Source organism: Symsagittifera roscoffensis, chromosome 7 (assembly GCF_963678635.1).
Source record: "Symsagittifera roscoffensis chromosome 7, txSymRosc1.1, whole genome shotgun sequence".
NCBI lineage: Eukaryota > Metazoa > Xenacoelomorpha > Acoela > Convolutidae > Symsagittifera > Symsagittifera roscoffensis.
In genome coordinates, this window is record NC_087068.1 from 23,322,228 (window position 1) to 23,349,514 (window position 27,287).

General features: G+C 38.8%; 2 protein-coding genes across 2 annotated transcripts in view; one reads left to right on the plus strand and one right to left on the minus strand.

Moving 5' to 3' along the window:
- The window catches only part of LOC134852188 (ena/VASP-like protein), a 375,505-nt gene that overhangs the window by 322,583 nt on the left and 25,635 nt on the right, over positions 1-27,287 (plus strand). Inside the window, exons 2-6 of the mRNA XM_063868497.1 lie at positions 11,675-11,733; positions 11,796-11,961; positions 12,030-12,201; positions 13,445-13,883; positions 14,100-14,263. Of these exons, the coding sequence (XP_063724567.1) occupies positions 11,723-11,733; positions 11,796-11,961; positions 12,030-12,201; positions 13,445-13,883; positions 14,100-14,263 (952 nt within the window). The 5' untranslated portion in view covers positions 11,675-11,722. The remainder of the gene's footprint in view (positions 1-11,674; positions 11,734-11,795; positions 11,962-12,029; positions 12,202-13,444; positions 13,884-14,099; positions 14,264-27,287) is intronic.
- Positions 21,584-23,564, minus strand: LOC134852186 (organic anion transporter 3-like). Its single transcript, XM_063868496.1, has one exon. The coding sequence runs from the start codon at positions 23,454-23,456 to the stop codon at positions 21,678-21,680; it is 1,779 nt and encodes a 592-aa protein (XP_063724566.1). The 5' UTR covers positions 23,457-23,564; the 3' UTR covers positions 21,584-21,677.

Below are 27,287 nucleotides of genomic sequence, written 5' to 3' on the forward strand. Positions count from 1 at the left end.
TATGATGAGGTTGTGTTTGTGTAATACCTTTTCCTCATCTCTCCTCTTGCACGCTACCACCCCATCAGCTGTGTGATAAAGTAAGTTTTTCTTTTCTTTGTAGAACTAGCTCAAGATCTTGTAGCTGTCTTCCTCAAGTTCCCCCTTCTCCCTGACCCCCGACTGGATCCATTTGGAGAGATTACTTGTCATTTTGTCATTCTTCTGGGCTCTTATTAGGTCTGACAGCCTATATCTCGCCTTGACATGCTCCTTTAGCGCCATGATCTGTCCATTCATCTCACCAGGGTTGTGGATGTCATCACTCAGTTTCACGCATATCATCCTTTTCACGATTTTCATGTCGTCTTCTGGTACCAGATTCGTTCTGACGTTCGAGTTGCACGACAGTTCCCTGAATGGCTTTCTTGAAACCGCAATTTTCTCAAGTTCTTCACCACCTCGTACCTCTTGTATGTCCAGATTGTACGTTCCTGAAGATGGATCCGTCTGTAACTCCCTGTCGTGTTGTCTTATCTTCTCTTCCGCCAATATCATGCACAGACTATCCTGGTCTTCACTGCTCTCATCCGAGTCTTTATCCCATTCTTCATGCTCCCCTGACAATTTCCCTTCTCCGGTTTCTTCTTCTTCTATGAACCTGGACCACTCCCCGGGCTCTTGATCTAGTCCCAGGTGTTCAGCCTCTTCTTTGAACGCCACTTTCTTTTTCCTAACCTTGGTCTGTTCCAGAACGTCCTCGGGGATTTTGTCAACTAGTGACCGCACGGTGTCCTTGCTATCAGCGACGCTCCCTGTTGAGAGGTCAGTATTGTTCACTGTTTCTTGTTTCCGAAGTATGGTGACTTCCGGTTCCTTTTGACCCTTCTCTTGGATCACGGGTTTGTCATCTGATAATTTCTCAAGCAGCCTCATTAAATCTTCATCTATTCGGGCAGTTCCCGCTTCTACCTGATCGAGATCATAACCTTTTGCCTTGAGCGTTTCCCTCACGATCTTGGACTTGAGCATTATCTCTACCGGAATCCTTCTGCTTTTCTTCAAGATGGTCTTTTCTGGATGTTCTTTAGGTAATTCCGGATGATCTTCAATCGGTTTGCCTGATTTGTCCAGCCATCTCGTGAGTGGAAGACAGTCGTACGTTTCCTTGTCCATGAAGGAGAAGCCATCTTTGATCTCAGGTCTGTCCGCCTCTCTTTGTTCTTGTCTCTCGTAGAACTCCGTCTTCTTACTCAAGCTGTCAGCATTTTGATGTTTATCTCGTGTTCTATGCTCAATTATCATGTTGTATCCGTCTAGGCGAACTATCCACCTCCCAATGTAACTTTGGTCCATTGAGTACGTTTTCAGCCAGCTTAGTGCTCGATTGTCGACTCGCAGCTTGAAGGGCTCACTGCCTAGGTATGCCCTGTATTTCTCGACAAAGGTGATCACTGCGAACATCTCTGCTTTCGGTGCTCCGTACTTCATTTCTGTGTCACTTAGGACTTTGCTCCCGTACGCTATTGGTCTCAAGACTGTCTTCCCATTCCATTCTTGTTCCTGATGGAGAATTCCTGAAATCGCAACTACCGATGCATCCGTGTCCAGCACGTACATCCCCTTCTCAGTCGGCATCCCTAGTACTGGTGCCTCGCATAGCTCTTTCTTTATCCTCTTGAATGACTCTTCTGCTGCGTTGTTCCATGTGAACTTCTTGCCCTTGTGCCTCATCAATTGTTGCATTGGGTACACCTTGTCCGCATAGCCTTTGATGAACTCTCTGTAGTAGTTAGCGAAGCCCAGGAAGCTCATCAACTGGTGTTCCGTCTTCGGTGACTTCCAGGTTAGGACTGCTTCCACGGCGTCTGGATCAGGTCTGATGCCGTGCTTGTCTACCATCCTGCCCAAGTATTTTATTGAGTCCTTGAGTATCTCGCACTTTGATGGTTTACACTTTAGCCCCGATCTTTTCATGCACGCGAACACCTCGTCCAGTCTCTCAATGTGGTCTTCTAGTGTTGGCGTTGCTATTACCACGTCATCCACGTAGCACATTACCAGATTGCCATACTTCTTTGTCACGCCTATCAGCGCGTGTGCCATCAATCGCTGAAACGTGGCTGTGGCATTGCAAAGTCCAAACGGCATCCGTTTCCACTGAAACAGACCCAACTCGCAGGCAAACCTTGTCTTGTCCCTGTCCTGCTTCCGTAGTGGTACCTGCCAAAAGGCCGAGCCTAAATCAAGAGTCGTAAAAAATTTTGCATCACCTAACTTCGAGAGGCTCTCATCAATCCTAGGTATGGGATAGGCATCCTTCACCGTGACGGAGTTCAGGTATCGAAAGTCACAACAAAACCTCAACTGGTCGCCTTTCTTTTTGGCCATCACTACTCCACACGCCCACGGTGACTTGGATGGTTCTATCAGGTCATACTCTAGTAACGTTTCGATCTCTTTTCTACACGCCTCTGATTTGTGCGGGGTCATGCGCCTCGCCCCCTCCCTGTGCGGTACCGCATTCTCCTCAAGTTCTATTTCATGCTCAACGAAATTACAACACCCGATATCCGCTTTGTGCTTCGAAAAAACTTCCTCGTTCCGCTCTAGTACGTCCTTGATGGCTTCGAGCTGTTCATCTTTCAGTTTGCCCCTCAAGTGTTCAATCTCCGGCAGAACCGGTTTATCAGTTTGCATTTCATCTAGTGTGGATCGCTCTGGAAAGTTTGAACAGCTCGACAGCCCATCGTCCGTTTCTGACTTAAGTGATTTAATAAGACCTGAAGAATCTTTTATTTTCTGCAATTGTCTCAAGATACAAATTTTGTCCCTGTGATTGGGACAACCAACAACTTCATTCTGTTTCGAGTTCTCAATTGTTTCATATCGAGTTTTAACCGGTAAAGCATATCCCAGTTTCCTCCCTCTCTGTATCGTGATCGGTATATCAAGGGTATTCAACAAGACACTGACGCAGAGGCCGCTCTTCGTTATCGAGAAGGATCTTCCTAAAACAGCAGCACTTTGACTATTAGGATTCGGAACTATACACACTTGCTTATTGTCACTTAATTCATTGTAATTTTTCATCCGCAAGCCTACGATTGCCGCTTCATTTGCCTTTAGCCTCACCCTCCTACTCAAGAACACCGGTGCTTTGCTTTCATTTGCCATTATTAAATTTACCGGTTTGATTGCGTACCTCCTATTCGGGTTCCGTATCCTGAACATTGCGTTGTTTAGATCAATCGCTACATCAAAGTTCCTGATGAAGTCTCTGCCTAAAATAAATTGGTCGGACTCATCTAGGTTTTCTACTACAAGAAAACTCATCCACAGGTTACGTTCCCCCAGATTGAGCGCTATTATCGGCGTTCTGCCCAACACGCGCAGGGCCCCTTTGTTCGCAGCCGATAACCGTTTTCTCGAATCTATCAAGTCATCTTTGTTGAAGCCCATTCGTTCCCAAGTTTCGATTGGTATGACACTCAAGACCGCTCCCGTATCAAGTAACCCACGTAACTGAGTCTTCTTGCCACTTATGTCTAGCATGTGCCCTGTCACATCTGCCTCTGTCCCGATGTGCATCGCATCTTCTTCAAGCATGGCGCAGTGTCCAATCGATCTCACCTTTAACTCTTCCTTCCCTACGTAGATTTGCCCAATTAGGTCTTCATCACATGTTATCATTGTTTTGGTATAGATGTTGATTCAACATCACCTCATGTGGACCATGAGCTTCTGTGTATCTGTTATCAACACGTACCGACTTGCTACCCCATCGCGTGAGTAGTGCTCTCAATGCTCTAGAAGTCGATTGTGGACTTATTAAACTCAAGTAATCTGCGTACACATCAATGTGCATTATTGTCTGGTCGCTCGGTTCGCTCAAGTTTCTGGTTACCTCGTGACCGCCCACTGTGATTATCGACATTATTCTAGCCCCAATTTTTGATATGCCGAATGGTTTTCCTGTCACCATCTTTACAGTGTTACAATTTCCAGTCTTTGTCGAGCCCGATACAGCCTCTGGTGCTGGATTCGATCCAGCTAATGCTTCGTTGAAATTCTGCTTTTCGATCTCCTGCTTTAGTCGTTGTTCTATTTCTTTCGCTGCCAGATCCTGCTTCACTTTGTTGATGGCCTCCGCTGCCGCCTTTTCGTAATCTATTTCTGGGGCTTTCTTCGCCGTGGCCTCTGCTGCACTACCACATTGTGTTACAGTTTTCATTGATTTCGTTGGTAGCTCCACATTTGGTCCCTCTAATTTCTTCGTCTCAAATTCACCTTGTCTGTTTCTCTGGTTCTGCACCGCTGCTAGCGCCAACTTGTGTTTCGGATGACTCTGATTCTTGACCGCTTCCCAAAACAACGGACAGTCCATCCTGAAGTGCCCTTCTTGGTTGCAGAAGAAGCATCTTGCTCCTATTTTGGTGATCAAGCCGCTATAGAACTCGTGTTCTTCCATTTGACTCATATCTTCCTCATCAGGTGCATATCCCAAACTCTTCATGCCCTGTTTGTATGTCGTGCAATCCGCCACATGATGATCAACTGACCCGCAGTTAGCACACGACCTGCGTTTGTCCATGTCATCTCTGGGCTTGTACCATGGCGACCTCTGTGGCTGACTCCCCCCTTGGGTGTTTCTGTTGTCTGAGTACGAGTATTTCTTGGGTTTCATCAGCATGTACTCCCTTGACTTCTGCCTCATCTCTTCTGGAGTTGGCGCATTATCTTTCGACAATGTGTAATACGTTGCTAACATCGTTCTCAAGTCATCACTCTTTACCCCATCAATGAACTTTGAGGCTATGCTGAAGTTTCTTCTATTGGTAGATTCTTCTGGGTCACTCCTCCTTCTCAAGCTCTCGAGATCATCTAGGAACCTGTCTATCGATTCGTCATCTTTCTGTCTCCTTTTTTCAAATCGCATCATCGCTTGATGACCCTTCATGCCTGAGCCGAATCTATTCAACAGTATTTCAAAGATTTTGTCCGCGGTATCGCGTTCTTCTTCCTTCTTCGCAACCACGCATTTTAATGCTGTGCCTTCTAAATTGCTGAGTATGGCTGTGCATGCTTGTCTTTCATCGTTCAAGTTGTCCTGTTCTAGGTGTAATCTCATCACTTCCACCCAAGTATCAATGCATCCATCAGAGTCATCTTTGAATTCTTTTGGCTTTTTGAATGTTTTTCTGGATTTTCCCTCTCTTCTATCATTCGAGTCAGTGTTCCTCGTGGCGAAGGCCTCTAGAGTTCTATTCATCATTTCCCAAGTGCTTGACCATGTCATAGCATCCGGACCTGCGTTGCTGTTAGCTGGTGAGTCCCCGGACAGTCGTTGTACTTGACGTTCCATTCTTCATGATCGTTTTAGTAGCTGTTGGTGCTATGCTCACTGTGTCCCGGGTTAAGGGCAACGGTGTCGATTGCCGTTTGTTCCTTTGTGGTTCCACAAAGTCAACTCTGGTGCCTTGCGTGCGATCCGCTGCCGGTCTTTCTTGTGAGGTAGAATTTCTCAAGATTGCATCCAATTTCGCCTGTATTGCACTCGAACTTTCGGCCTGATTCTTGCCCATTGTGTCCATTCTCTTTTCCAGGCCACCTAATTGGCTGTTGACATCATCATATCGGTTTTTCAACTGTTGCATATCTTTTTTGATGTTCTTATCTCGTTCTTCATTGGTGGCGTCTACCCTATCTGACATCTCCTTGAGTCTCTCATCTGTTGCCTTGGCCAGGTTAAAGTAACTATCTAGATACTCGTGTTTGTTGTATCTTAACTCTTTTCTTATCACTTCTCTGTCCTCTTCGCTGTGCTTTAGTTTTTTGTCAATCTGATTCAGTTTCGCCATCAAGTCACCCAGCTCAATCGTAGCCTCTTCATGGTCAGCCGTCGGTCTGTCTTTGGCCGTAGCCTCTGCTTTAGTTTGTTCCTCTCTTGGATTGGCTTCTGTCGTCTTCGTGCTCACTGTCCCAAATGTTCGCGCTCTTTCAGCTTTTGGCTCTTCGGTCATGTTTTCTTTCGTTTTTAATCCGACCATCATCGCCAACTTTTCTGTAAAAGATGTCTTTTTTACTTGAGAGTCTTCTTTCACCGTTTCCTCGGTGTTTCCTATTGCATCTTCCACATTGTTTATTGGTGAGAACTCTATGGGATTCGGGTTCGGTTCTTCTGCTTTGGGCATTGGGGTTGACTCCGTCGCCATTTTCCCTGTTTCATCCACACTTTGATCGGGTGTCTCTAGATCAATCTCGATGGTGGGTTCTACTCGTTCCGCTTCCGTGCCCTCTTTTGCTCTGTTCTCCGTTGTACTCCTTGTGCTGACCATATTAACTGAAAAGCTCTTCTTTGTTATCTTCGGACCCATTGATGTTGTTTTGCGTAGCGACGAATTATACTTTGTCTTTGCTTCGGTAGATCTTTTTTCAGCTACCGGTACCCTGCTCCGCCTCATTATTTACAATTGTTATTATTTACAGTATTATTATCTACAAAATTTCTACTCTAAGGTTAAAACTCTAAGTAAAAAGAAATTGACAATTCGCTAAAAACAATTTTTCTTAAACTCTTGAAAACTTTTATGTGTTAGGTTAGGATAGGGAATGTGTTGTTATAATTGGTTACTTCAACCTACTTTAGTACTCTTGTAATACCCCCTTCCTAAAACTGTTCCAAGACTTTCTATCTACCGTCCCAAGACTATTCTTATTGGTATCCTCAGACCAATGTCCCAAGACCAACGTCCCTAGACCAACGTCCCAAGACCAACGTCCCAAGACTAACGTCCCGAGACCAATGTCCCAAGACTAGCATCCCAAGACTAATGTCCCAAGACTAACGTCCCAAGACCAATGGACCAAGACCAACGTCCCAAGACTAATGTCCCAAGACCAATGGCCCAAGACTAATGTCCCAAGACCAATGGCCCAAGACCAACGTCCCAAGACTAACGTCCCAAGACCAATGGCCCAAGACCAACGTCCCAAGACTAATGTCCCAAGACTAATGTCCCAAGACTAACTTCCCAAGACCAATGGCCCAAGACCAACGTCCCAAGACTAATGTCCCAAGACCAACGTCCCAAGACTAACGTCCCAAGACCAATGGCCCAAGACTGTTTTGTACCAAGACTGCTCTGGTCCAAGACTGCCCCAAGGCTGCACTGTCCCAAGACTGTGTTGCCCCAAGACTGTCCCCAGACTGCAATGTCCCAAGACTTCTTCGGTACTGTCCCAAGACTCGTCACTGAGTGTCTGGATATCGGATCTTTTTCTTCTTCGTTGTAGGGACTTCTTGATTCACTGTACCTTGTACCACCACTCAAGCTCTAGTGAAAATCCCAAAAACCCTCTCTTAATGGCCAAATGCTAACCCCCCTTTTTGAATTACCTCTTTTTCTATGTTCCAAGCAACTTGAAACCAAAACCTGTGCGCAGGTATCTTGTGATCACCTGTTCGTATAAAAACCCATCGCAAATCCTCACCAAAATGCAACAATAAATAAAAAAAAAATTTTAAACAAGAAAAAATAATAAAACAGAGAAATCAACCAACCTAAAATTCAAAGGAGACAAATGTCGACCTTCTGTCGAAAAAAAATGTCTGGTACCTAACTGCCACGCGTTTTCCTCCCCCCACTAGCGATCTTATGGGGTATCACAAAAACTGTCTATATCCGTTCCCCCCTACCAATCCAACCAGCGTACCAATCTTAACTCGAGTTAAATTTTGGATATCCACCTATTATTACCAACGCGTGTTGATGGCTAATGTAACTAAATCAACGATGTCGATTAATTAGTTACTCTATTTTCCCCCCTTTTTACAATTTACAACCGCCAACCTCTAACCTAACCAGCCCCCCTACTAACCTCCCCCCTCTTTAGCCCCCCTCTTAAGCCGAAAAATCCCTTAAGCGCCGGGTGCTAAACCTCTCGAGAGAAAACCGTAGACCTGTTTCCAGGCCTGCTTGAGTAAAAACTGCCTCAAAACAATGGGACTCCGCTTATCCAATTTTACACTTATTTCTATAATGTAATGTGGATTCTAACGATACCCGTTGTTCGACTTGAGAACACCCCTGTGCGTCCTCTTGTAGTGGTCCTGTGCTGGTTGTCTCTGTTCTGCACTTGACAGCAGAACCACTTTCCCACTCGACTGGTCACCTCTTCCAATCAAGTCTCCTAGTGGTCCGTTTCGATCCTTGTGAACCACTTTCCCACTCGACTGGTCACCCTTTCCAGTCAAGTCTCCTAGTGGTCCGGTTGGGTCGCAATCTATCTGAAAACCCTTAACAACGCCCCCCACTCGGGCACCTTACTGAAGTCACTGGTTTAAATTGCTAGATTGATCGAAACGATCGGTTTTATAAAACAGTATGTGTATACTATTTAATTAATACAAAGGTTTGATCCAACTAATTTGGTATCAAAGTCACTGTCTTTTTTCGTTTTATGGTTTTTGTTCCTTTTTGTATTCTTTTTTTGCTCGTGTTTTTGTCCCCCTAGTTGCCCCCCTTCACTCGGTTAGCTAAGCCTCGTTCGGAGAGCGTACCAGGAAGTTTTCTTGAGTTTTCCTAAAAAGCTATCACGGTACAACCGGAAGGTTTACACGTTCCCGCTGAACCGTACCACCGGTACTCTAGAATGGGCATGTAATCCGGAGCTGTGTCAAGTGGGTTCGACTCCGTAGTCATGATGTCGTAAAAGCACCCAGGAGTGACATAAACACTATGTAACATTCGTCTACTGTAGTCACACATGAGGCTTAAGAAAAATAGGTCCTATAACCATTGGCTCAAGAGTCAGGGACACTATCTCTTGTGTTTTTCTACCTCAAGAACGGTCGGAGCCAATTCGGTTTGCTTGCGACATGAGACTGGAACCCGTTACAGCTTAAAGGCCACTACCAAAATACCCCCCCACTCTAGAAATAAAAACGTCCCCATACTTAGGTCTCGAAATACCCAAAATACATGAACGCCGTTAAAAACCGGGTCGAAACAATCCGCTTAGTTACTTTTTATTGGACAGTGGAACTTTGATCCATTTCAGATGGATCAACCTAAAACTCGCCTTATCTCAACATAACTATCATAAAATACACTCGAGAAATTTAAATTGAGAACTCACATGTCGATGCACTTGAGTATGAGGAGTAATTAAAAGATAAGCAGCTCGAGAATCAAATGATATAACTAAATAAGTTTGATGCTAATTAGTTTTAACCACAGAAGTAAGTTCTGTCTCAGGAATCAAAGTTTCTGCATGAACCATCGGGACACTTGAGTTGTCCTCTCTTCCATTGAATGTTCATTCTGTTCCGTTCGAATAATCGTCCTTTCTCAAGTCTGTGTTCTATTCTCCTGTTTTCGGGATAAGACAGCTCTACCCTCTTATTATTTCGTGTCGAGAAATTGCGAATAGCAATTTCCTGCCTTTTTCTTGAGTAGTTTCCCGCAATTGTTAATTCGGACGTTCTGATTTTTCACTTTTTGTTTTCAGTTGGTTCGAGAAAACTGAGCATGACAGGCTCCATTCGAAATTTTCAAAATTAAAACTTCTTTCCAAAATTACGTGTTTCTCAAGGTCAAACCTCCAGACATGACCGACTGGCACAGTAACCCGTATCGATTTTAATTGTTAGGACATCAAAACTTGTCATCTTCTTTTATCATTATCTATTCCATATTGACAGCAAAGTCCTTGAAAAATGTATATACAAAGACCTGTACCCTTACTTTGCCAGGTATTTGACGAAACATCAACACGGTTTTACTAAAGGTAGATCAGTTTTGACAAACATGCTCTCTTTCCTGAAAGAAATATATGAAGCGCTTGACAATGACTCAAACGCAGAAATTGTAGCATTCTACACTGACTTTGCAAAAGCCTTTGATAAAGTTCCGCATTTTGATCTACTTAAGAAAGTTGCACTTATAGGAATAGGAGGCTGCATGTTAGAGGTACTCTATGTTTATTTGAAAAACAGGAAACAGTTTGTACGAGTAGACAATATCAGCTCAAAAGTTTTAGAAGTCACTAGTGGTGTTCCCCAAGGATCACTTTTAGGACCACTGCTCTTTTGCATTTTTATTAACGACCTACCTGAAGTACTCAAATTCTCTGAACCATATATTTTTGCGGATGATCTTAAACTACTTTCCATCAAAAAAAACATCAATTGAAATTCAAGAAGATCTGGACAAAATTCAGCAGTGGGTAACTGAAAACAAAATGGAATTAGCACTAGATAAATGTGCAAAAATAAGTTTTAGGGGCGGAGACGCTAACTCTATGCTTTTTGGTGTAGTGCTTGGAACATCGATGGTTGTGAAAGATCTGGGAATTTTTGTGTCGGGCGATTTAAGTTGGAAGGTACACATTGAAACAAGATTAAAGAAGGCAAACCAAGTACTGTACCTCCTGAGAAGAAACCTATCAGCAAAGATAAATACGTTTGTAAAGTTAGGCCTGTATAAGTCACTAATACTCCCAGTGTTATTATACGGACTCTCATGTACACATATATCGAGGGGGGATCAATTGCAGTTGGAGCGATTTCAAAAGAAAGTAATCCGTTGGATCACTGGAAATAAATCAGGAGTGTACATCAACGAACTACGCTTGCTAAACATTTTACCCCTGCCCATGTTCATCCAGCTAAATAACATCTTACTTCTTGCCAGTCTTGATTCTAATGAACGAAATGAAATAGTGTTAAACAGGCGAACCACACGGGCTAGAAATACAGAAATTTTTGAGATGCGAAAAGTGAGAACGGAAAAAGCGAGAAACGAATTTGTTTTCAGAACCAGTAAGATTGTAAATCGATTAGAACCATATATTCATTTTGATAAACGAATCGGCCTCAAGACGAGAATTTTAAACACGATGTGGAAATTTGTAAACGAGAGATTTTCAGAAATGACAACGTGCACGTGGCAATTATTCTGTGATTGTATCACGTGCAGAAACAAGTGGACATTGTTTTAGAGAAGACGCCGGGACCAAGAATCCCAACAGCAGTGCTGTGAATCCCCAACAACAACAACAACAACAACAAAAAATAACTAGAAAATTCCAAGGATTATGATTGGAATACATGATGAAGGGACTCCTGACTGTAACCTCGTTTACTTTGATGCTTTTGACCTTCTGATAATCTGGCTTGACCCAAGGGCATGACCCCCTCATTGATCAAGAAATTCACCCTCGTTTTCCATATGATTTGCATTGATGTTCTGCCAGCTTCGTCTGCCAGCTCGCTTTGCTGCATCTAGAGTCATATTCTCGTTTGCTTATCATAATTCAAAGAAGATCCAACGGTGCCTACCTATGGAAAAAGTTAATGAAAATGTGTAAATTTGTCCAGAAATCACTATATGAGAATGATGATTTTGTCAATTTTACGCTACTAGAAAAATAGTGTGACATACACTTGTACGTTTGAAACTTATTTCAACTGGCAACTAGAGTTTAAAAAAAGACGTAGAAAGAACACTTCAATTCTGAGTAAAAATCTTGGCATCAGTACACTTAAGTTTAATAAATGATTTTTTTTGGCTATGTTTATGCTTTCGAGATTTTTTCTACAATCTGGTCTGTTCTTATTTGACATGTGTTGCGAAGTGCAGCAATAGCTGTGTTCCTAATTTCGCTTCAAAAATGCATATAGATTCTTTTCAGATTTAGTCTGGCGAAATTAATATGATTGATTGCTGAAATATTCAAAATGACGAACAGGTTTGTAATTTTTTATTTTCTTATTCAGAAGCTTCAGTTTCTATAAGCTGTTTATTATTTAGTGAGCATTCAATCGCGCAAGCTGAGGCTTCCATCATGATGTATGATGAGCCGAAGAAGCGTTGGCAGCCAATTCTTCCGGGGAATACTTTGTCCTCTGTAAATGTGACTCATCATATTACAAGCAATACATTCAAAATTGTCGGTCGCAGTACTACAACTCGCGAGGTGAGTTGAAGCTTGAAGCTCATTAAATTATCTTATTGAAAGTTGTTATTAATGAATTGTCTATTCAGGTAATAATTTCGTGCAATATTGTGAAAAATCTGAAGTACAATCAAGCCACTGCCACGTTCCATCAATGGAGAGATCAGAAAACGATATTTGGCCTGAACTTCCCCTCAAACGACGACGCTGACAATTTTGCTTTGGGAATTAGAAATGCTCTGGAAATATTATCACGAGATGGTAATAATGCTCTTGGTATCAAAGTTTCTTGCCAGTGTTGGAGTTTATAAAAAGCAATTTGGGGCTCTTGCGCAATAATACATGCACGAGAGTATTGTTTTTGAGCAGTTGCCTTATGTGAAACCATTCTGTTTTATGCTGTAGCCAATCCTGGAAGATATCGGGGTTTCGAATTCATGTGATTCTGTGTTTGGTTCCCCACCTGGCAAATTTTTATTTGCAACTCGTTTCTTACGCGTGCGATAAGCAAGCGTTATCAAGATGGAATATAGACTTTTTTCGGGTTAACAACTTGTTTAACAGAATCACTTATTATCTTGGTTCATAGTGAATTCAAATTTTTAAGCGTCTCAAGCGTTCAAATCTGACCAGGACCTGTTTTTTTTTCAAACGGGAATTATTACGTTTCCAAAAGGTAGTCGGCTTATTATTTGTCTGCCTATGTTTGTTCGGCTTAGTTGCCACATCTCAGAATTGTAGTTGCTGTTTATGGTTTCGTTTACTCCTGCAGTTTGTAATTCTACTGGCCTTGACTTCTTATATTTTTTTTCCGCTTAAAAAATCTTTCCATCTAAACAATTTCGGCTTTTAATTTATAACTTTGTAACCTAATTTTGGGTCCTTCGAGGTCGTTCAAAAATAATTTGTATGCTTTCCTCCGGGTTTTGAGTCGTTTGAGGTCATTCAAAAATGATTTGTATGCTTTCCTCCGCATCGCAAAAAAGGTTAAAATCTCAGATTGAATGCATAGTTCAAAGTTTTTTGTGAGAACAGCTTTTTTACTCGTTAATTTTTATATTCTTCATTAAACGCCGTCAAAGGTATTTCTGGGCGTGTTTTCTGCAAATAGAACACCATTTTGAAGTTTTTTAGTTTCCGTTTTCTTTGGATTAAGTGGCTCTTTTTTCCTGTCTGCTAGCTCAAGATGCTATTTTGTGGAATCGCAAGTGATGCGAAGTTCCTGTTTTTTTGGTTGTATACCAAGAGAACAATTATTCCCCCCCCCCCCCCCCCCCCCCTAAATCAATGTAGGGAGGAGAGAGTCACTTGGTCAAAAGTAATATTTTTCAGCAAATTAAGTTTTAGCATAGTTCTTACAAGCCTTACTGCTTGAAGTTGCCTTTTAGTTGTAGCGTGTAGATTGTTCACTTGGTCTATTTAGGAGGAGATTGTTTACATGGGCCGATTTATGTTACTTAAGAGATGTTTTGCTACTTGAGAGATAACCGTATCGTTGTTTCAGTGCCTGCTCACATAACACAACAGATGCCTCCTCCTTCGCAGCCACCCGCGCTGCCCCCTCGAAAAAACTCATCGCCACACGTGATGCAAATGCTGGAGCCTAAGTACATAAACGTCGACGACAACATCATAGAGAAGATAAGAGAAAAGGACAACGCTATGACTAAACATCTTTGCTCGGGCGATGCTTCATCTAACGAGAACTCAATCTACGATCCGGTCATGATTCCAACTGAGCACAGTCGAGACATGTATTCCCAGAACGGAGGTGCTTCTGGTCATAACTTAAGTTACTCGTCTCCCGGACAGCAAAATAACAGCGCCAACAATAATACTCACCACAGAGTGGGAAGTTACAATAAAAGTCATACGGGTTCAAATAGCAATCTGGGTATTGGACAATACGGAGACGATGCTGATGATAGAGTGTCAATTTACAGGTATCAAGTTCTATTCTAAAACAAATACGTACCTTCATACTATCATACTAGCAAGAGTAAACAGTGCTTAAAAACTTGGGATTAATTTCGAAACAAATAGTTATAGAAAATAAGCTATGTTGTATAGACTGCGACCTATTTTCAATATTGACCATTGACCCTTCATTCTGATAGTCCAATCCCGAATATTTGGGTTTGATGTCGATATATGTTTAGCACTAGTACCAACAGTAGCAATTCCAGTGGTGCCGGCAACCAACATGCTGTAGACTACGCCCTCTCCTCGGCAGCCTTCCCCCCACCAGCCCCACACTCTAACACTACCCCTCAGTCGGCTGCTGCTAACACGCATCATAGAGGATCATCCACCGGATCAGCAGGTAAGACTACTTTTTCGAAGCAATTCGAAATGTACTTCATACTTTTTCGCATTGATAGCCAGCAGCATGCCTATGAACAGTTTCTAATGTTTTCTCCTTAGTTTGTGCTTTCTTTTTTTTAGGACAACAGAAACACGAAAGAAAAATTTATTGAGAAAAACTTATGTTTTTTTTTCATTATCCTAGATTTTATTGACATTTTCCAACTGTTCTGTCGACCAGGCTTGTGTTGTTGTGTTGAGAAACGCAGTTTTCGCTCTATGGGTATGGTTGTTTTATTTCCTGAAACTTGCAGCCAGAAAAAATTGGTTTCGTTTGTTAATTGCCAGTCTGAAAGCATCATTTCTCGTTCTGCTACACGAGTGATAATAGGAAGAAACGTCTGAAAAATGTAATTGGGCTATATAATAAAATGCTTTCAAGGAATTGGACATGACTTTTATGCTTGCCAATAGCAAGCGTTATCACGTCGAAATGGATACTTTTTCGGGATAACCACTTATTAACAAAATCAGTTGAATCAATTGCTGCTATGCTGCTGAAATGCTCATTTTCATGAGAATTCAAATTTAACTCCTGGGTTCAATGTGTGATACTGGGGTTTTTTCAGAATTTTCAGAATGATTTTTTGTCGGCTTCATGGATTTCATCCCAACTTTTGTCGGCTTACTTGCCGGATGTATTAAATGACTTTTCTAAATTGCTTGCTTTTTTACACTAGCGATCAGCTTAGTGTGTTATTACGAATCTTCTTTTTTCTAACGTAACTCGCAACTAGTGTTCACTTATTTGAAAATTGCATAGCATCTGTTCTCTGCTTTATTTGTGGCTAGTGGTTGATAACTATTAAGCCTCCGTGGTTAGTGTGTGAGAATCCGTAATCTCTAGGTCACAGGGTTGAATCCCAGACGTAGCCGAATTTTTGCTAATTCGAGGCTTATTTCTATTTTTTCTTATTGCACTTTATAGAGCTGCTTTTTGTCGTGTTCTCGCTTGTGTTCGCCTCTGTGTAATAAGTTCAAATACAAATTGAGGTTGTGGGTGCAATCTAAACAAATGATTGTTGGAAGCGTTCCTGCATGATCAACTAAGTCTAATTTTTTTTAACTCAAAAGTTAGGGACCTCGGAAAAAATACATATTTGAGTTTTTGACTATATTAAAAAATTTTGTTTTTACCTATCTCTAGAACTACCCGCTCAAATCTGAGTCTTCTTGTTCAATCCTAAGAATTGTTTGTGGAAAAGTTCCCTGCATATTTGGCTACGACCAATTTTTTTTTTTTACAAAGTTATGGCCCTCGGAAAAGACAATAATTGTTTTTAACTGTTTTTTGATACTATTCGACTTTTATCGAAAACTACCCTCTGTAATCTGAGTTTTTGCGTTAAATCGAAATAAAAGGTGGTGAGAACTTTTCCTGTGTAAGCGGCTTGGCCCAAAAAAATTTCACAACTTAAGCTTTAATTCTCGGAAAACATTTTTTTCTACAGTTTTTTAGAAGCTTTTTGATTTTTTTTCTAAAATTAACCTTGTTAAATCTGAGATGAAATATTCAATCGAATGAACCGGTTGCATTTTTCCTGCAGAAAATTCGTTTGTTAGAAAAATGTTATGTTTTTGGGAAGATTTCAATTTCTAAAAAAAATTTCACCCTTTTATTTTAGTATAGTAGAGAAACTAAGGTTTTGGGCGAAGTCCAAAATTTGAAATTACACATTTCATCACACATCAGTATAACAAAGTTATCAAACACCTACCTGCAACTTTAGCTGGGCGTCTAGTTTTCTTTTATCGATATATACAAAAGTTTTTTAGTCTTTCTTTTTTTCCAACATTTTTCATATTTTTTCTTCTTATGTTTTTTTTGTATCGCTAGTAAAAACGACGATCATAGCAAGTATTTGAAATATTAAACGTCATCGGAAGAAAATTACAACTAGTGATGAGCCCGATTTCTTTTTTTATTTCATTTTTGCTTAGTTTCCGAAAACCAGATAGAATAGTGTTTTAGGTAGAAAAAAACGTGAGTTTCACCTAAGCTATCCCATGAGATCAAATTTGCCAATTGTTGCTTAAATTGAAGTTGCTATTTTGGGGTTGTATTGTTATCGTGTTGTCATCTATGGAGCCTCATTTAAGACTAATTCTATTCTAGTTCGAAAAAACTGATACCTCTGCCTTGAATTGTAAATTTATTTCAAATCTTGGCGATAGAAACGTTGCTCTTTAAAGACAGTTATATATTGAAATATTTTAATATTATCTGCTTGGATTCACAGCTGCGCTTTAATAACTTGAATCGCCTCTCACGTGACTACATTATATTGCTATTTTTTAAAATTTCGATGAAACAATTCTAATGGCCTTTAAGAACCTTCACTACACTATGTTATTGGGAAATAAAAAACGCCGCCGATCTGTGTATTACAAGTGTATACGCATGTGAACATCAAAGGGAAATAAGAAATATGGCCGCAATTTCAGAATGTCAAAAGGCTAGACTTGTTTTTAACTAATATAAACGAAATGAAGAGAAAGCAAGCCTATTTCGCATTCATGCTTTTTTGTCTGAATAATATGTTCCGCTGGTTGAATACTTCAATATAGTCTTTTGCTGTTTTTCGAAATTTTTTCAGTCAAATCGCTGTTTTTGGTGTTTTGTTAACTTGTATGCTAATTAAATCTACCAGTTCTGCTGTCAAATATGTGTATATGCGATCTATCAAAAATCAAATTTGCTTTTCTTCAGATTTCTCAGGATAAAACTGACATAATTTAGATACCTCGTTACAAACCATGGTTCATTGTTGGCAAATGTCCATATGCCAGGTTTTTCTTGCAAACAAAAGAATCTGATGATAATAAATTGAATTTTTTGTTTCAAAGGACAATTTGCTCCCTAATTTCTCTCTAGCTGATTTCAATCAATCTATGCTAGTCCGTCCGGCCGTCTGGTGCTTCGAATCTAATATAGCTGCTGGCTTGATGGTATGATGCATACATGGTATGCAGTCTTCTTTTTTCATGTCTTGTTTACAAATGAGGCAAATGATTGAAACACTTGCGACTAGAATTTCAGAGAAATATAATTATCAGGGTGTTGTACAAGCCGAATGGTCGGACCAAACAGACAAATGTTGAAGATTAGAAATTTGTTTGAATTTTATTTTAAGCCGAAAGATCCTATCGACAAAATTTTCTTTAGATATGTTAGCAAAGTTGATAATTTTATGCTTTTTGATGAAGTGTGCTGGCTGCACTGTTTCATAATCTCAACCTTCATTTAGACTATTCAATCATGTGCGCCATTTGTTTTGTGGTCCCATGTCTCTTTGATTTCCTACCTCGATCCTACTTCTAAAAATATATGTATATATCTGTTTTTTTTTTTCCACTGCAATGAATGGACATCCGCAGAATTGAATGAAACATGGTCGCCAATTTTGTCTGATTTGAAAAAATTGCAGCCATAAAAGATGAGATGAAAGGAAGGCCCTTATTGCGATTCAAGGATTCAGTCGCTACGTTAAATTGAGCGTTGCGGAACTAAGCTCGAAATAGATAGAAAGAGGTAGATTTGGGGTATGAATACATGTTTCCCTGTTCGAAAATGCAATTTTAGCTTAAATTGAATTCGTCCGATACTAGAAATTTGTTTTGCTGGTTAGCTTTGATCCAATGAGCAAAATGTTGGTGAATTTTTGATGTGAAAGATACATTTTTCAAAAAAAGTAACACACCGAACTCAATGTTGCGATAAGTTTTTTTAAATTTGTAACACACCGGTTTCAATGTTGCGATAAACTTTTTATGCGTAACAAGACAAAATTAAGGATGCGATAAGCACATTTTTTCTAATCCGTCAAGCTTATTGTTGCGATGTTTCAGTGACATCCTTAATATGACAATTCAAAGTGTTCATGAAAGAATTTTTCATAGCTAATTTAAGTAATTGATGAATAATTTGTTTTGACGATCGCAGTTAGATAAAACAACGTGGAGACGTAGTTTCATTTCCCAATCTAGAGATAGCAGATTTAAACGAAGGGGAACTTTGGCGCAGAGTGGATTTTTGTGGCCGATTTTGACTACCAAGAAACTCGCAGGGGTTCAAGTGAGCTATCAGTTTGAATCCCTTTCGAAGAATTTGGTGCAAATCGGACCCAAAATTAACAATTCTGACTGCACAGAGGAGTCTGAAGGCTCTTCACTTCAACGATGATATGTTGTAAACTCAAGAAACTAATTTTTTTAAAGAGTTGATCAACTTACTGAAGACTCTTAAGGAGGTCGTGATGATTTCAGTTGCGATAATTTTTTCCGTGATTTTTTTCAGGAAGCTTCTTCTAATTTGTTCACGCTGTAGTTTTTCAAGATTTGACTTTTGATTTCGTACGCTCGGTTCATTTCTTTTGTCAAAAGGAAGGCAAAATGCACCATCGCACAGCAAAAGTTTGAAAAGGCACGAAAAACGTGGTCGAATTCTAGTTTCGAAAATGGATTTTAATTTTTAGATTTCCCAGCGGAATAAAAACTTTACCTTTTAATCCATTTTTCGCGAAATAAGTTAATTCTATCAAAAAAGTTTCTATCATAATTTATCTGTTTACTTGCGTTCATTGACTGTCTCCAACTGGCTATGTTTTTTTTCGATTTAGTAGCTTTTGTCTCTTTTTCTGTCGGCTTGTCTCATGAAATGTCTATCATGCCATTTCTGCTCTTAAAAGGTTTCATAAAAAACAAGGATAGCCGGTTACTGTGCAAGTAGCACAGAACTTAAGACCATAACCTTAGAAAACTACGATTTAGAAAGATTTGTTCCAATATAGTGTAGTTTTTTCTGCTTGGTGTGAAAAGAGGATCTGACGTAAAAATTTAATTGAGGCATATTAGACAGTCATAATAATATAGGCAAAGTGGACAAAATTTTTTGTGGAAAAATAACTAAACGAAAAAAATTAAGAATTTTCTGAAATTTTTGGTTCCCAAAAATGAAACTAAACTCCAAACCTAGTTTAACTTGCTTAAAATTGAGTTTAAGGATAGCCGATTACTGTGCAAGTAGCACAGAATGTTAAGACCATAGTCTTTAAAAAACTACGGCTTAGAAAGTTTTTTTTCCAATATAGTGTAGTTTTTTCTGCTTGGTGTGTTAAGAGGATCTGACGTAGAAATTTAATTTAGGCAAATTAGACAGTCATAATGATATCAAAGTGGACAATTTTTTTGTGGAAAAATAACTAAATGAAAAAAAAATAAAAGAGATTTTTGGTTCCCAAAATGAAACTAAACTCCAGACCTAATTTTACTTGCTAAAATTGAGTTTGAAAGTCTTAAATTAGGCATAGTTCAGATTGTAAACCTGCCCGCTTGCTTTTTTGCTCGAATTAAGACAAAAAAATTGAAAATTTCAAACCGTTGCTGCTCGACACTGGGAAAACTTTTGGAATTTTTTTATGTGGTTCGAATGACGACTGAAAGAGTTTTAATATGATATATCTCTCAAACCTGTCCGATGATTATTTGTGGTAGTTGATTTCGCGAGGAAAACAAAAGGCAAAAAAAATTAAAACAGACCCGAATACAAAGTTCCTACCCATTTTCAATGATCGGAACAAAAAAAGCTGAAATACACCCGAATTCAAAGTTCCTCCCCATTTTCGATGGTCAGAACAATAAGACACGTTTCAAATTAGCTATGCCAAATTTAGTCAATAAAAGCGATGGCACCTTTTTGGTCAATCAGTGGTTCAATTTCAAACATTTTGATTGAAATTCGCCGAGTAAGGAAAAACATCCGATAAGCAGAATTATGCGAGTTCATTCATTTTTCCAGCTGTGTGCTGACTGGCTGGCTATTGAATGTTTTCACTTTAATATTGATTTTTCAAATTTCACAATAAATTGTAACTTCTTGCCAAGTCGATCTCATTCTTTTGGTGACTATATAAATTAGCGTAAGGTTAGACCCGACGAATAGAAGGGATGCTTAGTGGATTTGCCCATTTAATCCCCTAATTTACAGGGACTGATATTTCAGAGTGACTTCTGATCTATCTCTGTGCTAGACAGGCCGCGTCAATTCCCAATTGCCACCAGAGAAAACGATACTCCATTTAGAAATGTTCTTTTTGTTTTTTTATTGTTTTTTACAATATATACGGGTAGCATATGCTGAGCGTAGTTCAATTGTGCCTTGTATTTTTTCACCACCACAAAAAAAAGAAATAATTTTTTCAATGTTTTGCATGCCTTAGAAATGAAGTGTATTTGGCATGTTAATCAAAGGTGCTGAGTTGAGATATGACGAAATACTGTAGCATAAAATCGGAACTTGGTAGTAATGAGATATCATGAACAGATAAGTTTATGGCATGCAAGTTTATTCAGTTCAGCAAGTCTGCTGAACTGAATTAGTTTTTATTGAACTCGCCGTTGGTTGCTTCCTCCAGGGATTTTGACTGGGAATGGATTTGAGTAATTGAAGATATTAAAGTAGCAACTGGTTCTGCGATTTCCAAGAAAAGCAAACTGTCCCACAGTATTTGTTGGAAATTTGCAATATTTGTGCAGACCATCGCATATTTACCCACGAAATAGAAAGGGGCTGCAATCTATCGCTATCTCGGTTAAAGCTGGGCCAAATTTGTTCAGATCTCTTTTGAGGTAGTTTGTGATCAGTTTAACTCAATTTACAAAATCTAAATTGCGGCTGGAATATTTTCATGCTCTGTCAAAGTAGTTTTTATTCAACTAAATTAAGAAGTAAACTATTAAAAACATACGAGGGATTTGGCATTAGATCTAGAAAGACTTAAATTTGAAAGATTTACTTAAATTGGGCTTAAACTCTTTTAAGCTTAAAATTGGTATAAAATTTAGAGAATTGTTCATAGCGGGGATTTATGTGGGATCAAAATTTGTAGATTGGTTGAACTCGAAATAAACTATCAAATATTTAACCCAGGGCCATATATCAAGCCGTTCTCTAAAGTGCGCTTCCCTACTTAACCGTTAGAACATGCAAGTTTACAGAAACATAATGTTTGTGTTTTGGTTCTGAATTTTCTTGATCTGAAATTGAGCATTCAATCAAAATGTTTCCGCTTGTTCGACGGGGCGTCGAGTTGTACTTTTACTAAGCCTTGAAAGGAAGCTTCAGGGAATTTTGCCATAAATGGATTTTGTTAGAATCACGCAGTCATGTGTCATTTAACGGACTAATCGAACCCATTGGGCTTTGTTTAACAACATTTAAATGTTCTGAATTAGCTTGAAGATTTCATGCGGTTCGGTAAAATTAACCAACTCTGTAAAATTTGGAAAGCGGAAATTACAATTATGAAGAGCGTTAAATGGGTAGAGATTCAATCCAGTATGTTTTTGAAATAAATTTACAAAATGGTTTGGTGTTAGGCTCTATCTAAGTCCGTTTTTGGCTTTCTTTGACTTTTACTCATCTGATAGAACTGGTCAATTGTTTGCGGCATGTAATTTTTAACAGTTTCAAGTCCAAAGATGAAGCCCAAGAGTATTGAAGCTAATGTTAGACCTATAGTAATTGCGATTGTCAGCATAGCGTCCATTTGGTATCCATATATGGAAAGAAGAGGTATGCCCCAGATAGATATCTGACTGAAACCGACAAAGAATCCAAGTCCAGTACTTCGGAATTGAGTGGGCAGGATCTCACAGCTGTAGATTACAAGAATGTTTTGAGCACTAAACGTAAATTCAAGTCCAAAAACTGCTAGGAACCAAATCGAAAACGGTAAAAGGTGAGGTTGCATGAAGGTCAGAAAAACGTGCAATAGCATGGCGACGAAAGTGAGAGCCAATAAAGGGTATTTTCTTCCAACAGCATTTATAACCAGACTGATGTACCAACTGCTCAGTTTAATCAAGGAAAGAAAGACGATGAATTTGATTCGACTTTCGATTGCAGTTTGGTAAATGACTGCAAAGTGGAACATAGGAAAGAAACATGAAACCCAGGCGAGCATGTTGAAAATAATAAGCATTGTAGTTCGAAATGTCCCGCACAGTCGAAAACAGTTGCCGGAAGTGGTATGGACTTTGACAGTTTTAGAGTCCAGCATAGAAGCTGAGTCTAGTTCTAGTTCTTCGTCAGAAATGAGTTCATCTTCGTCGCCTTGAAACATATCTTCCTTGTACTGGGTTCCGAGATTGTGAGGTCTTCCGGTAAGTTGGATCCGTCCAGCCGTTTTTCCATTTACAGAGGCGATAGACCTCAATAGACTCTCGGCATTCTTGTGGTCTCCGATGTAGAAAAGCCACCGTGCGCTTTCGTAGACTTTCAAAAATACGAGAACTAGAATCAGAGATTGTAGGCCTATCATAACCAGAACTTGATTTTTCCACGAGGGTATGTAGGCTGAAGATAAAGCAGCGCCCAGAAATCCGCAAGTCGAAAATGTCACGAGGGTGACAGCGATTCGGGCTGCATGTTTTGGAGTGCATGATTCAATTGAGAGCAGCAAACTTTGAGAGAGCATTGGATATTGGAAGAAACCGAATAAGATCTGACATAGAATGTAAATTTTGATCTTAGGGGCAAAGATAAGGCCAATTGAACAACATAAAGAGAATAAAATACTGGGAATTAAGAGTGTTTTTCGACCGAGTAAGTCTGCAAAAATGCCCGTAAAGAAGCAACTAAGTATGAAGCCAACAAGAAAAGCATATTTGACTAATATCTTGAAAACATCTGCATAAGGTTCACAATCAAAATCGAAAGATGATAAAATGGAATTGGATGGCTCCTTTTTGTATTTTTTGGTTCCGCAGCATTGTGGTGCATTTTCATCAGGAATTACTGGTTCAGTTGTTGCAATTTTAGGTTCCCGGGGATACAGTACAGTAAAAAAGCTGGAAGTAAGTTCTTTGTCGTGGCCTTTGCTTTTATCTTCTTGTACTTCTTTCTGGTCAGATACGTCATGGGTTTTCACAGAACTAACGTTCGTTGTACTGCTAGGTGAAATCTTCCTGTCGAGAATTGGTGGCTCGGAGATTTTTTCAGTCACGCATGTGAATTCAACTTCGTCAGAGTTTAAAAATGGCACCATAAAAGGCCAGCCAGAAAAGCAATGTATGATAATGCTGGTAAACAGAATCCATTTTTGGGCTTTGCCAAAAGTCCCGGCCTCGTGAAAAGCGTCTTCAAACTGCATGGTTACTTTTTTCAGTTTCAATTCAAGTTGTACAATTATAACAAAAGTCTGGCTCAAAGAAGGCCTAAGAAATGACTTGATTTTGGCGTGCTCTTAATCTTTGGCTTGTTAAGTTAAGTAAAAAAAGTATTAAGTGATTCTTACATTGTCAGATTTAGTTTTGTACACGTAGATTGCACAACGCTCAACGTAGAAACTAACAACGACTGGTGGTTAAGTCGGTCTAGTTTTAATTTGAATTATTTTATAAAACAACTACAAAGTAGACGCTTACTTTGAAAAATATTTTTTAGTGTCAATGCGAGTGGTTTAATGTGGGTCGTGTTTTTTTCAGGACGTTTTGCCCGGTTTGTTTTTTTGATTTATCAGGTTCAGTTCAAATTAATTGCAAAATGGAGGAAAATTACGCTCTGTAGTTATGAAAAAGCGGCGCAAAAAAAACGAAAGACTCAGTTTAAAACAGGCGAGGATCTAGGAATTTCAAAAATTTTAAAATGAAGGGATTTTGATTTTCAGATTTTCCGGCTGAATAAAAATTTTACTATTGATCTTGTCTTCTCAATTTGGGTTATTTTATCAAAAACATGTTAATAATAAAGGGTATACATATTTTTTAAGTGTCAATGGAAAGAATGAAGGCAATTATGTAGGTCGTGATGAATTGTTTTTCGTTTTTTTTTTCAGAATTTCTTGAAATTTTTTCATGCTCAAATTTGTTTTTTCGAGGTTTGGCTTCTGATTTATTTTCAACTTCAGCTCATTTCCTTTGTTAAAATTGGGTTTTCTTAAAATTCCAGTTTTCCCAAATTGGGTTATTTTATTGAAAAGGCATCAATCTTAAATTACTCAATTTTTTACACGTAGGTAGCACCATGCTCAATGTAGAAATTAACAACGACTGGTGGTTAGGTCGATCTAGTTTTAGTTTGATAAAACTTATAAAAACAAATACAAAATAGACGTGTAATTTGGTGCTGCCAGGATACACTAAAGGATGCAGATCTTATTTTCAATCTATGTGGTTTTTATGAGTTGTTAAATATTCGAAGCACCGGAGATGCATTACATGCTAGTTTGATTGAAATGAAGAGCGTTGCTTTATAAGATTGATCACTCTTCTCAGTTTTGACTTAGTGAGGTTAGTCGCTGTAAATAAATTGAGAATCTTCTTTACTTAATTGCTTCTAGCCACGACCTGCTTTCAGCGCAAAAAAGTAACTGATTTTGGAAAGTCAAGTTTATGACCGTTTTTTAGAAACTTTTTCTTAGTAACTACTCTATCAAATCTGAGATGAAAATTTCAATCGAAAGAGGCGGTTGTGTGAATTTTTCTTGCAGAAGCTGCTGCCCCTTAATTTTTTGTAAGAGAAAGGTAATGTCTGTGAGAAAATTTCAATATCTCAAAAATCTTCACTTACTTATTTTAGTAGAGAAAATTTTGAAATTACGATTTTCATCCCGCGTTAGTATCTATTCAAAAATATCAAAAAAGTACCTCCAACTGTAGATGGACCCTAGGTGTTATTAATCGAAACATACGAAAATTTTGGTTTAACTTTTCATTTTCAACATTTTTCAGTTATGTTCTGTCGATTGTGTTGTATCGCAAGTGATGCGAAGCTCCGCTTTGCCTGCAGGCTGCTCAAACTGGCCACTTAAGTGACCTGGTCACTTATTTTTTCCGGGTCACTTTTGTTGAAATTGTTGTGCGTATCGAAAGAACCCTAGCAATTATCGAGAATTTTTCCAGATAAGATCTTGGGTCGTTGCATGTTCAATCAGACACTTCACCAAGAGTTCACTTGGGCGCTTCACGTTAAGAACGAGTCGTTAAGTTGCTAAGTCGTTAAGAATTAGAGAAAACAGCTGTTGTTGAACATGCCGATGCTATATCTGCAAGTGTGATAAAAAAATTTGCAAGTGTGATAAAACACTTTTTTTCTCTGACCGGTTTGAGCAGCCTGTTCGCCTGTGTTAAAATTGTTTTAAAAGGGAAAAATTGAAAGAGTTGACCATCTGTCAGGTTAAGCCTGCCATATCCCTGAAGCCGTTACATTCGAACATTGAATTGTAAATTGTTTTGAATTTTTTTCAAATCCTTAGTTTTTTCAATCTTTTTGTTTTCATCTTTTCTGAATTAAATTGGATTCAAGAATGAAATTAGCTCTCTGCAACGAAAACTGCGTTGTAAAGTGAAAATAGCTCTCGTTACATTTTTAAATCCTGTTTCAGAATCAAAAATTGAAGCGTTTTGGTACATTCAAAAGTTTTATGATGGAATCATTGATTCTGATGAAAATTTAATCTAATGCAAGGTTTAAAAAAACTGAAAAAATAAAGATCATACAAAAAGTAGACCGTTGCTCTTCAAGAAAAACAAAAAAATTCAAATTTGTGTTTTTTTTTGGGTGTGGTGCGATGAGATGATCATCACGAAAGCTAAAATTTTCTATTATGTACTCACATTCGAGTACAGTTGTTTTTGAAAAACGAAAAAAAGAAAATCAAAAAAAAAATTTGAAAAAAGACTTTTTATTGCCAAGAAGACGCTAAATGAAGATTCAAAACTAGTTTCAATGGCTTGATGACGTACAAGTCCAATTATAGCTCGAAATTAGACAAATAAACAAAAGATTTCAACCGGGTTTTTCTCAATACTGATAAAACAATTTTTAAAAGTTATGTCGATCGATTCATGACTCAAAGGGCTCCAATATAATATATCATTCGAAAGCGTTTTTAGTTTTTCTTGAATACGCTTGAATAGGATACCACACTTGAACTACTAATTTTTTTGGAGTACCCGCAATCTCGCGGAAAAAATTCAGCCACGCCATAGTTCTTTCTCCATTTTCCGAGAGTGGTCGCACTATTTTCATAGTTTTTCAGCCTAAATGATTATTATTATATATAATGAACATTGCTCGATCGCTTTACTTGCTCGAAATTAGACTAAAATTCATAAATTTTAACCATGTTTTTTCAACACTGAAGAAACTTTTTGGAAACTTTTTATTGTCGTTCGAATCACGACTGAAAGGGCTTCAAAATGATATCACTCGACCCATTCCGATGAATATTTGTGGTACCTGATTTTGCGTGGAAACAAAAAGAAGAAAACTAAAACGCACCCAAATACAAAGTTCCTCCAAAGTTTCCTACAAAGTTTTCAAATGGTCGGAATTTTTTCCCAGCTCTGCTAATGCTTCTTTTCATACAAAATTCAAGCGTTTTTTGAATTGCTTATGCTATCTTAAACTTCGTCAGTCTTAAATAACAGTCTTTTTTCGGGGAGAAAAACTCTGGATTTACTGGCGCTTTTAGCTTTCTCCTGACTGTGTTCAATCTGAATATCGTGGATGCAAGTTTTGAATTAGTTTTTTCAATTGTATTTTTTCAACTTCTCTTTTACAATTGTTTACGCAAGGTTTTGACGCTTGCACAAACGAAGAGTGTTTGAAACTTCATCTTGATTTTTAAGAGTAATGAAAGAATGAGTATAGGTTTTGGTGATTTTCTTGTGTTTTTTTTTTCAGGAAATTTGTTTACGCTCAGTTTTGATTTTTCGCGGGTTAACTTTTGATTTCCTTCTTAAAAGGAAGGAAAACTTCACTATCGAACAGGAAAGATTGAAAGGTCACTGATTCGAAAATGGAATTTATTTATCAGATTTCCCAGGGGAAAAATACCTATTGATCCAGTTTTCTTTATTAGATAAATTTTATCAAAAAAGAACCAATCATAAAATTTTCGTGAAAATTAAAGGCAAAGAGCTTTAAGGGCATATATTTTTTCTTTAAAATTTAAAGGTTTTTTCAAGTCAGTTTTTTT

Coding starts and splice junctions, on each gene's coding strand:
- LOC134852186 (XM_063868496.1), bottom strand. CDS start 23,456: ATGCAGTTTGAAGACGCTTTTCACGAGGCCGGGACTTTTGGCAAAGCC.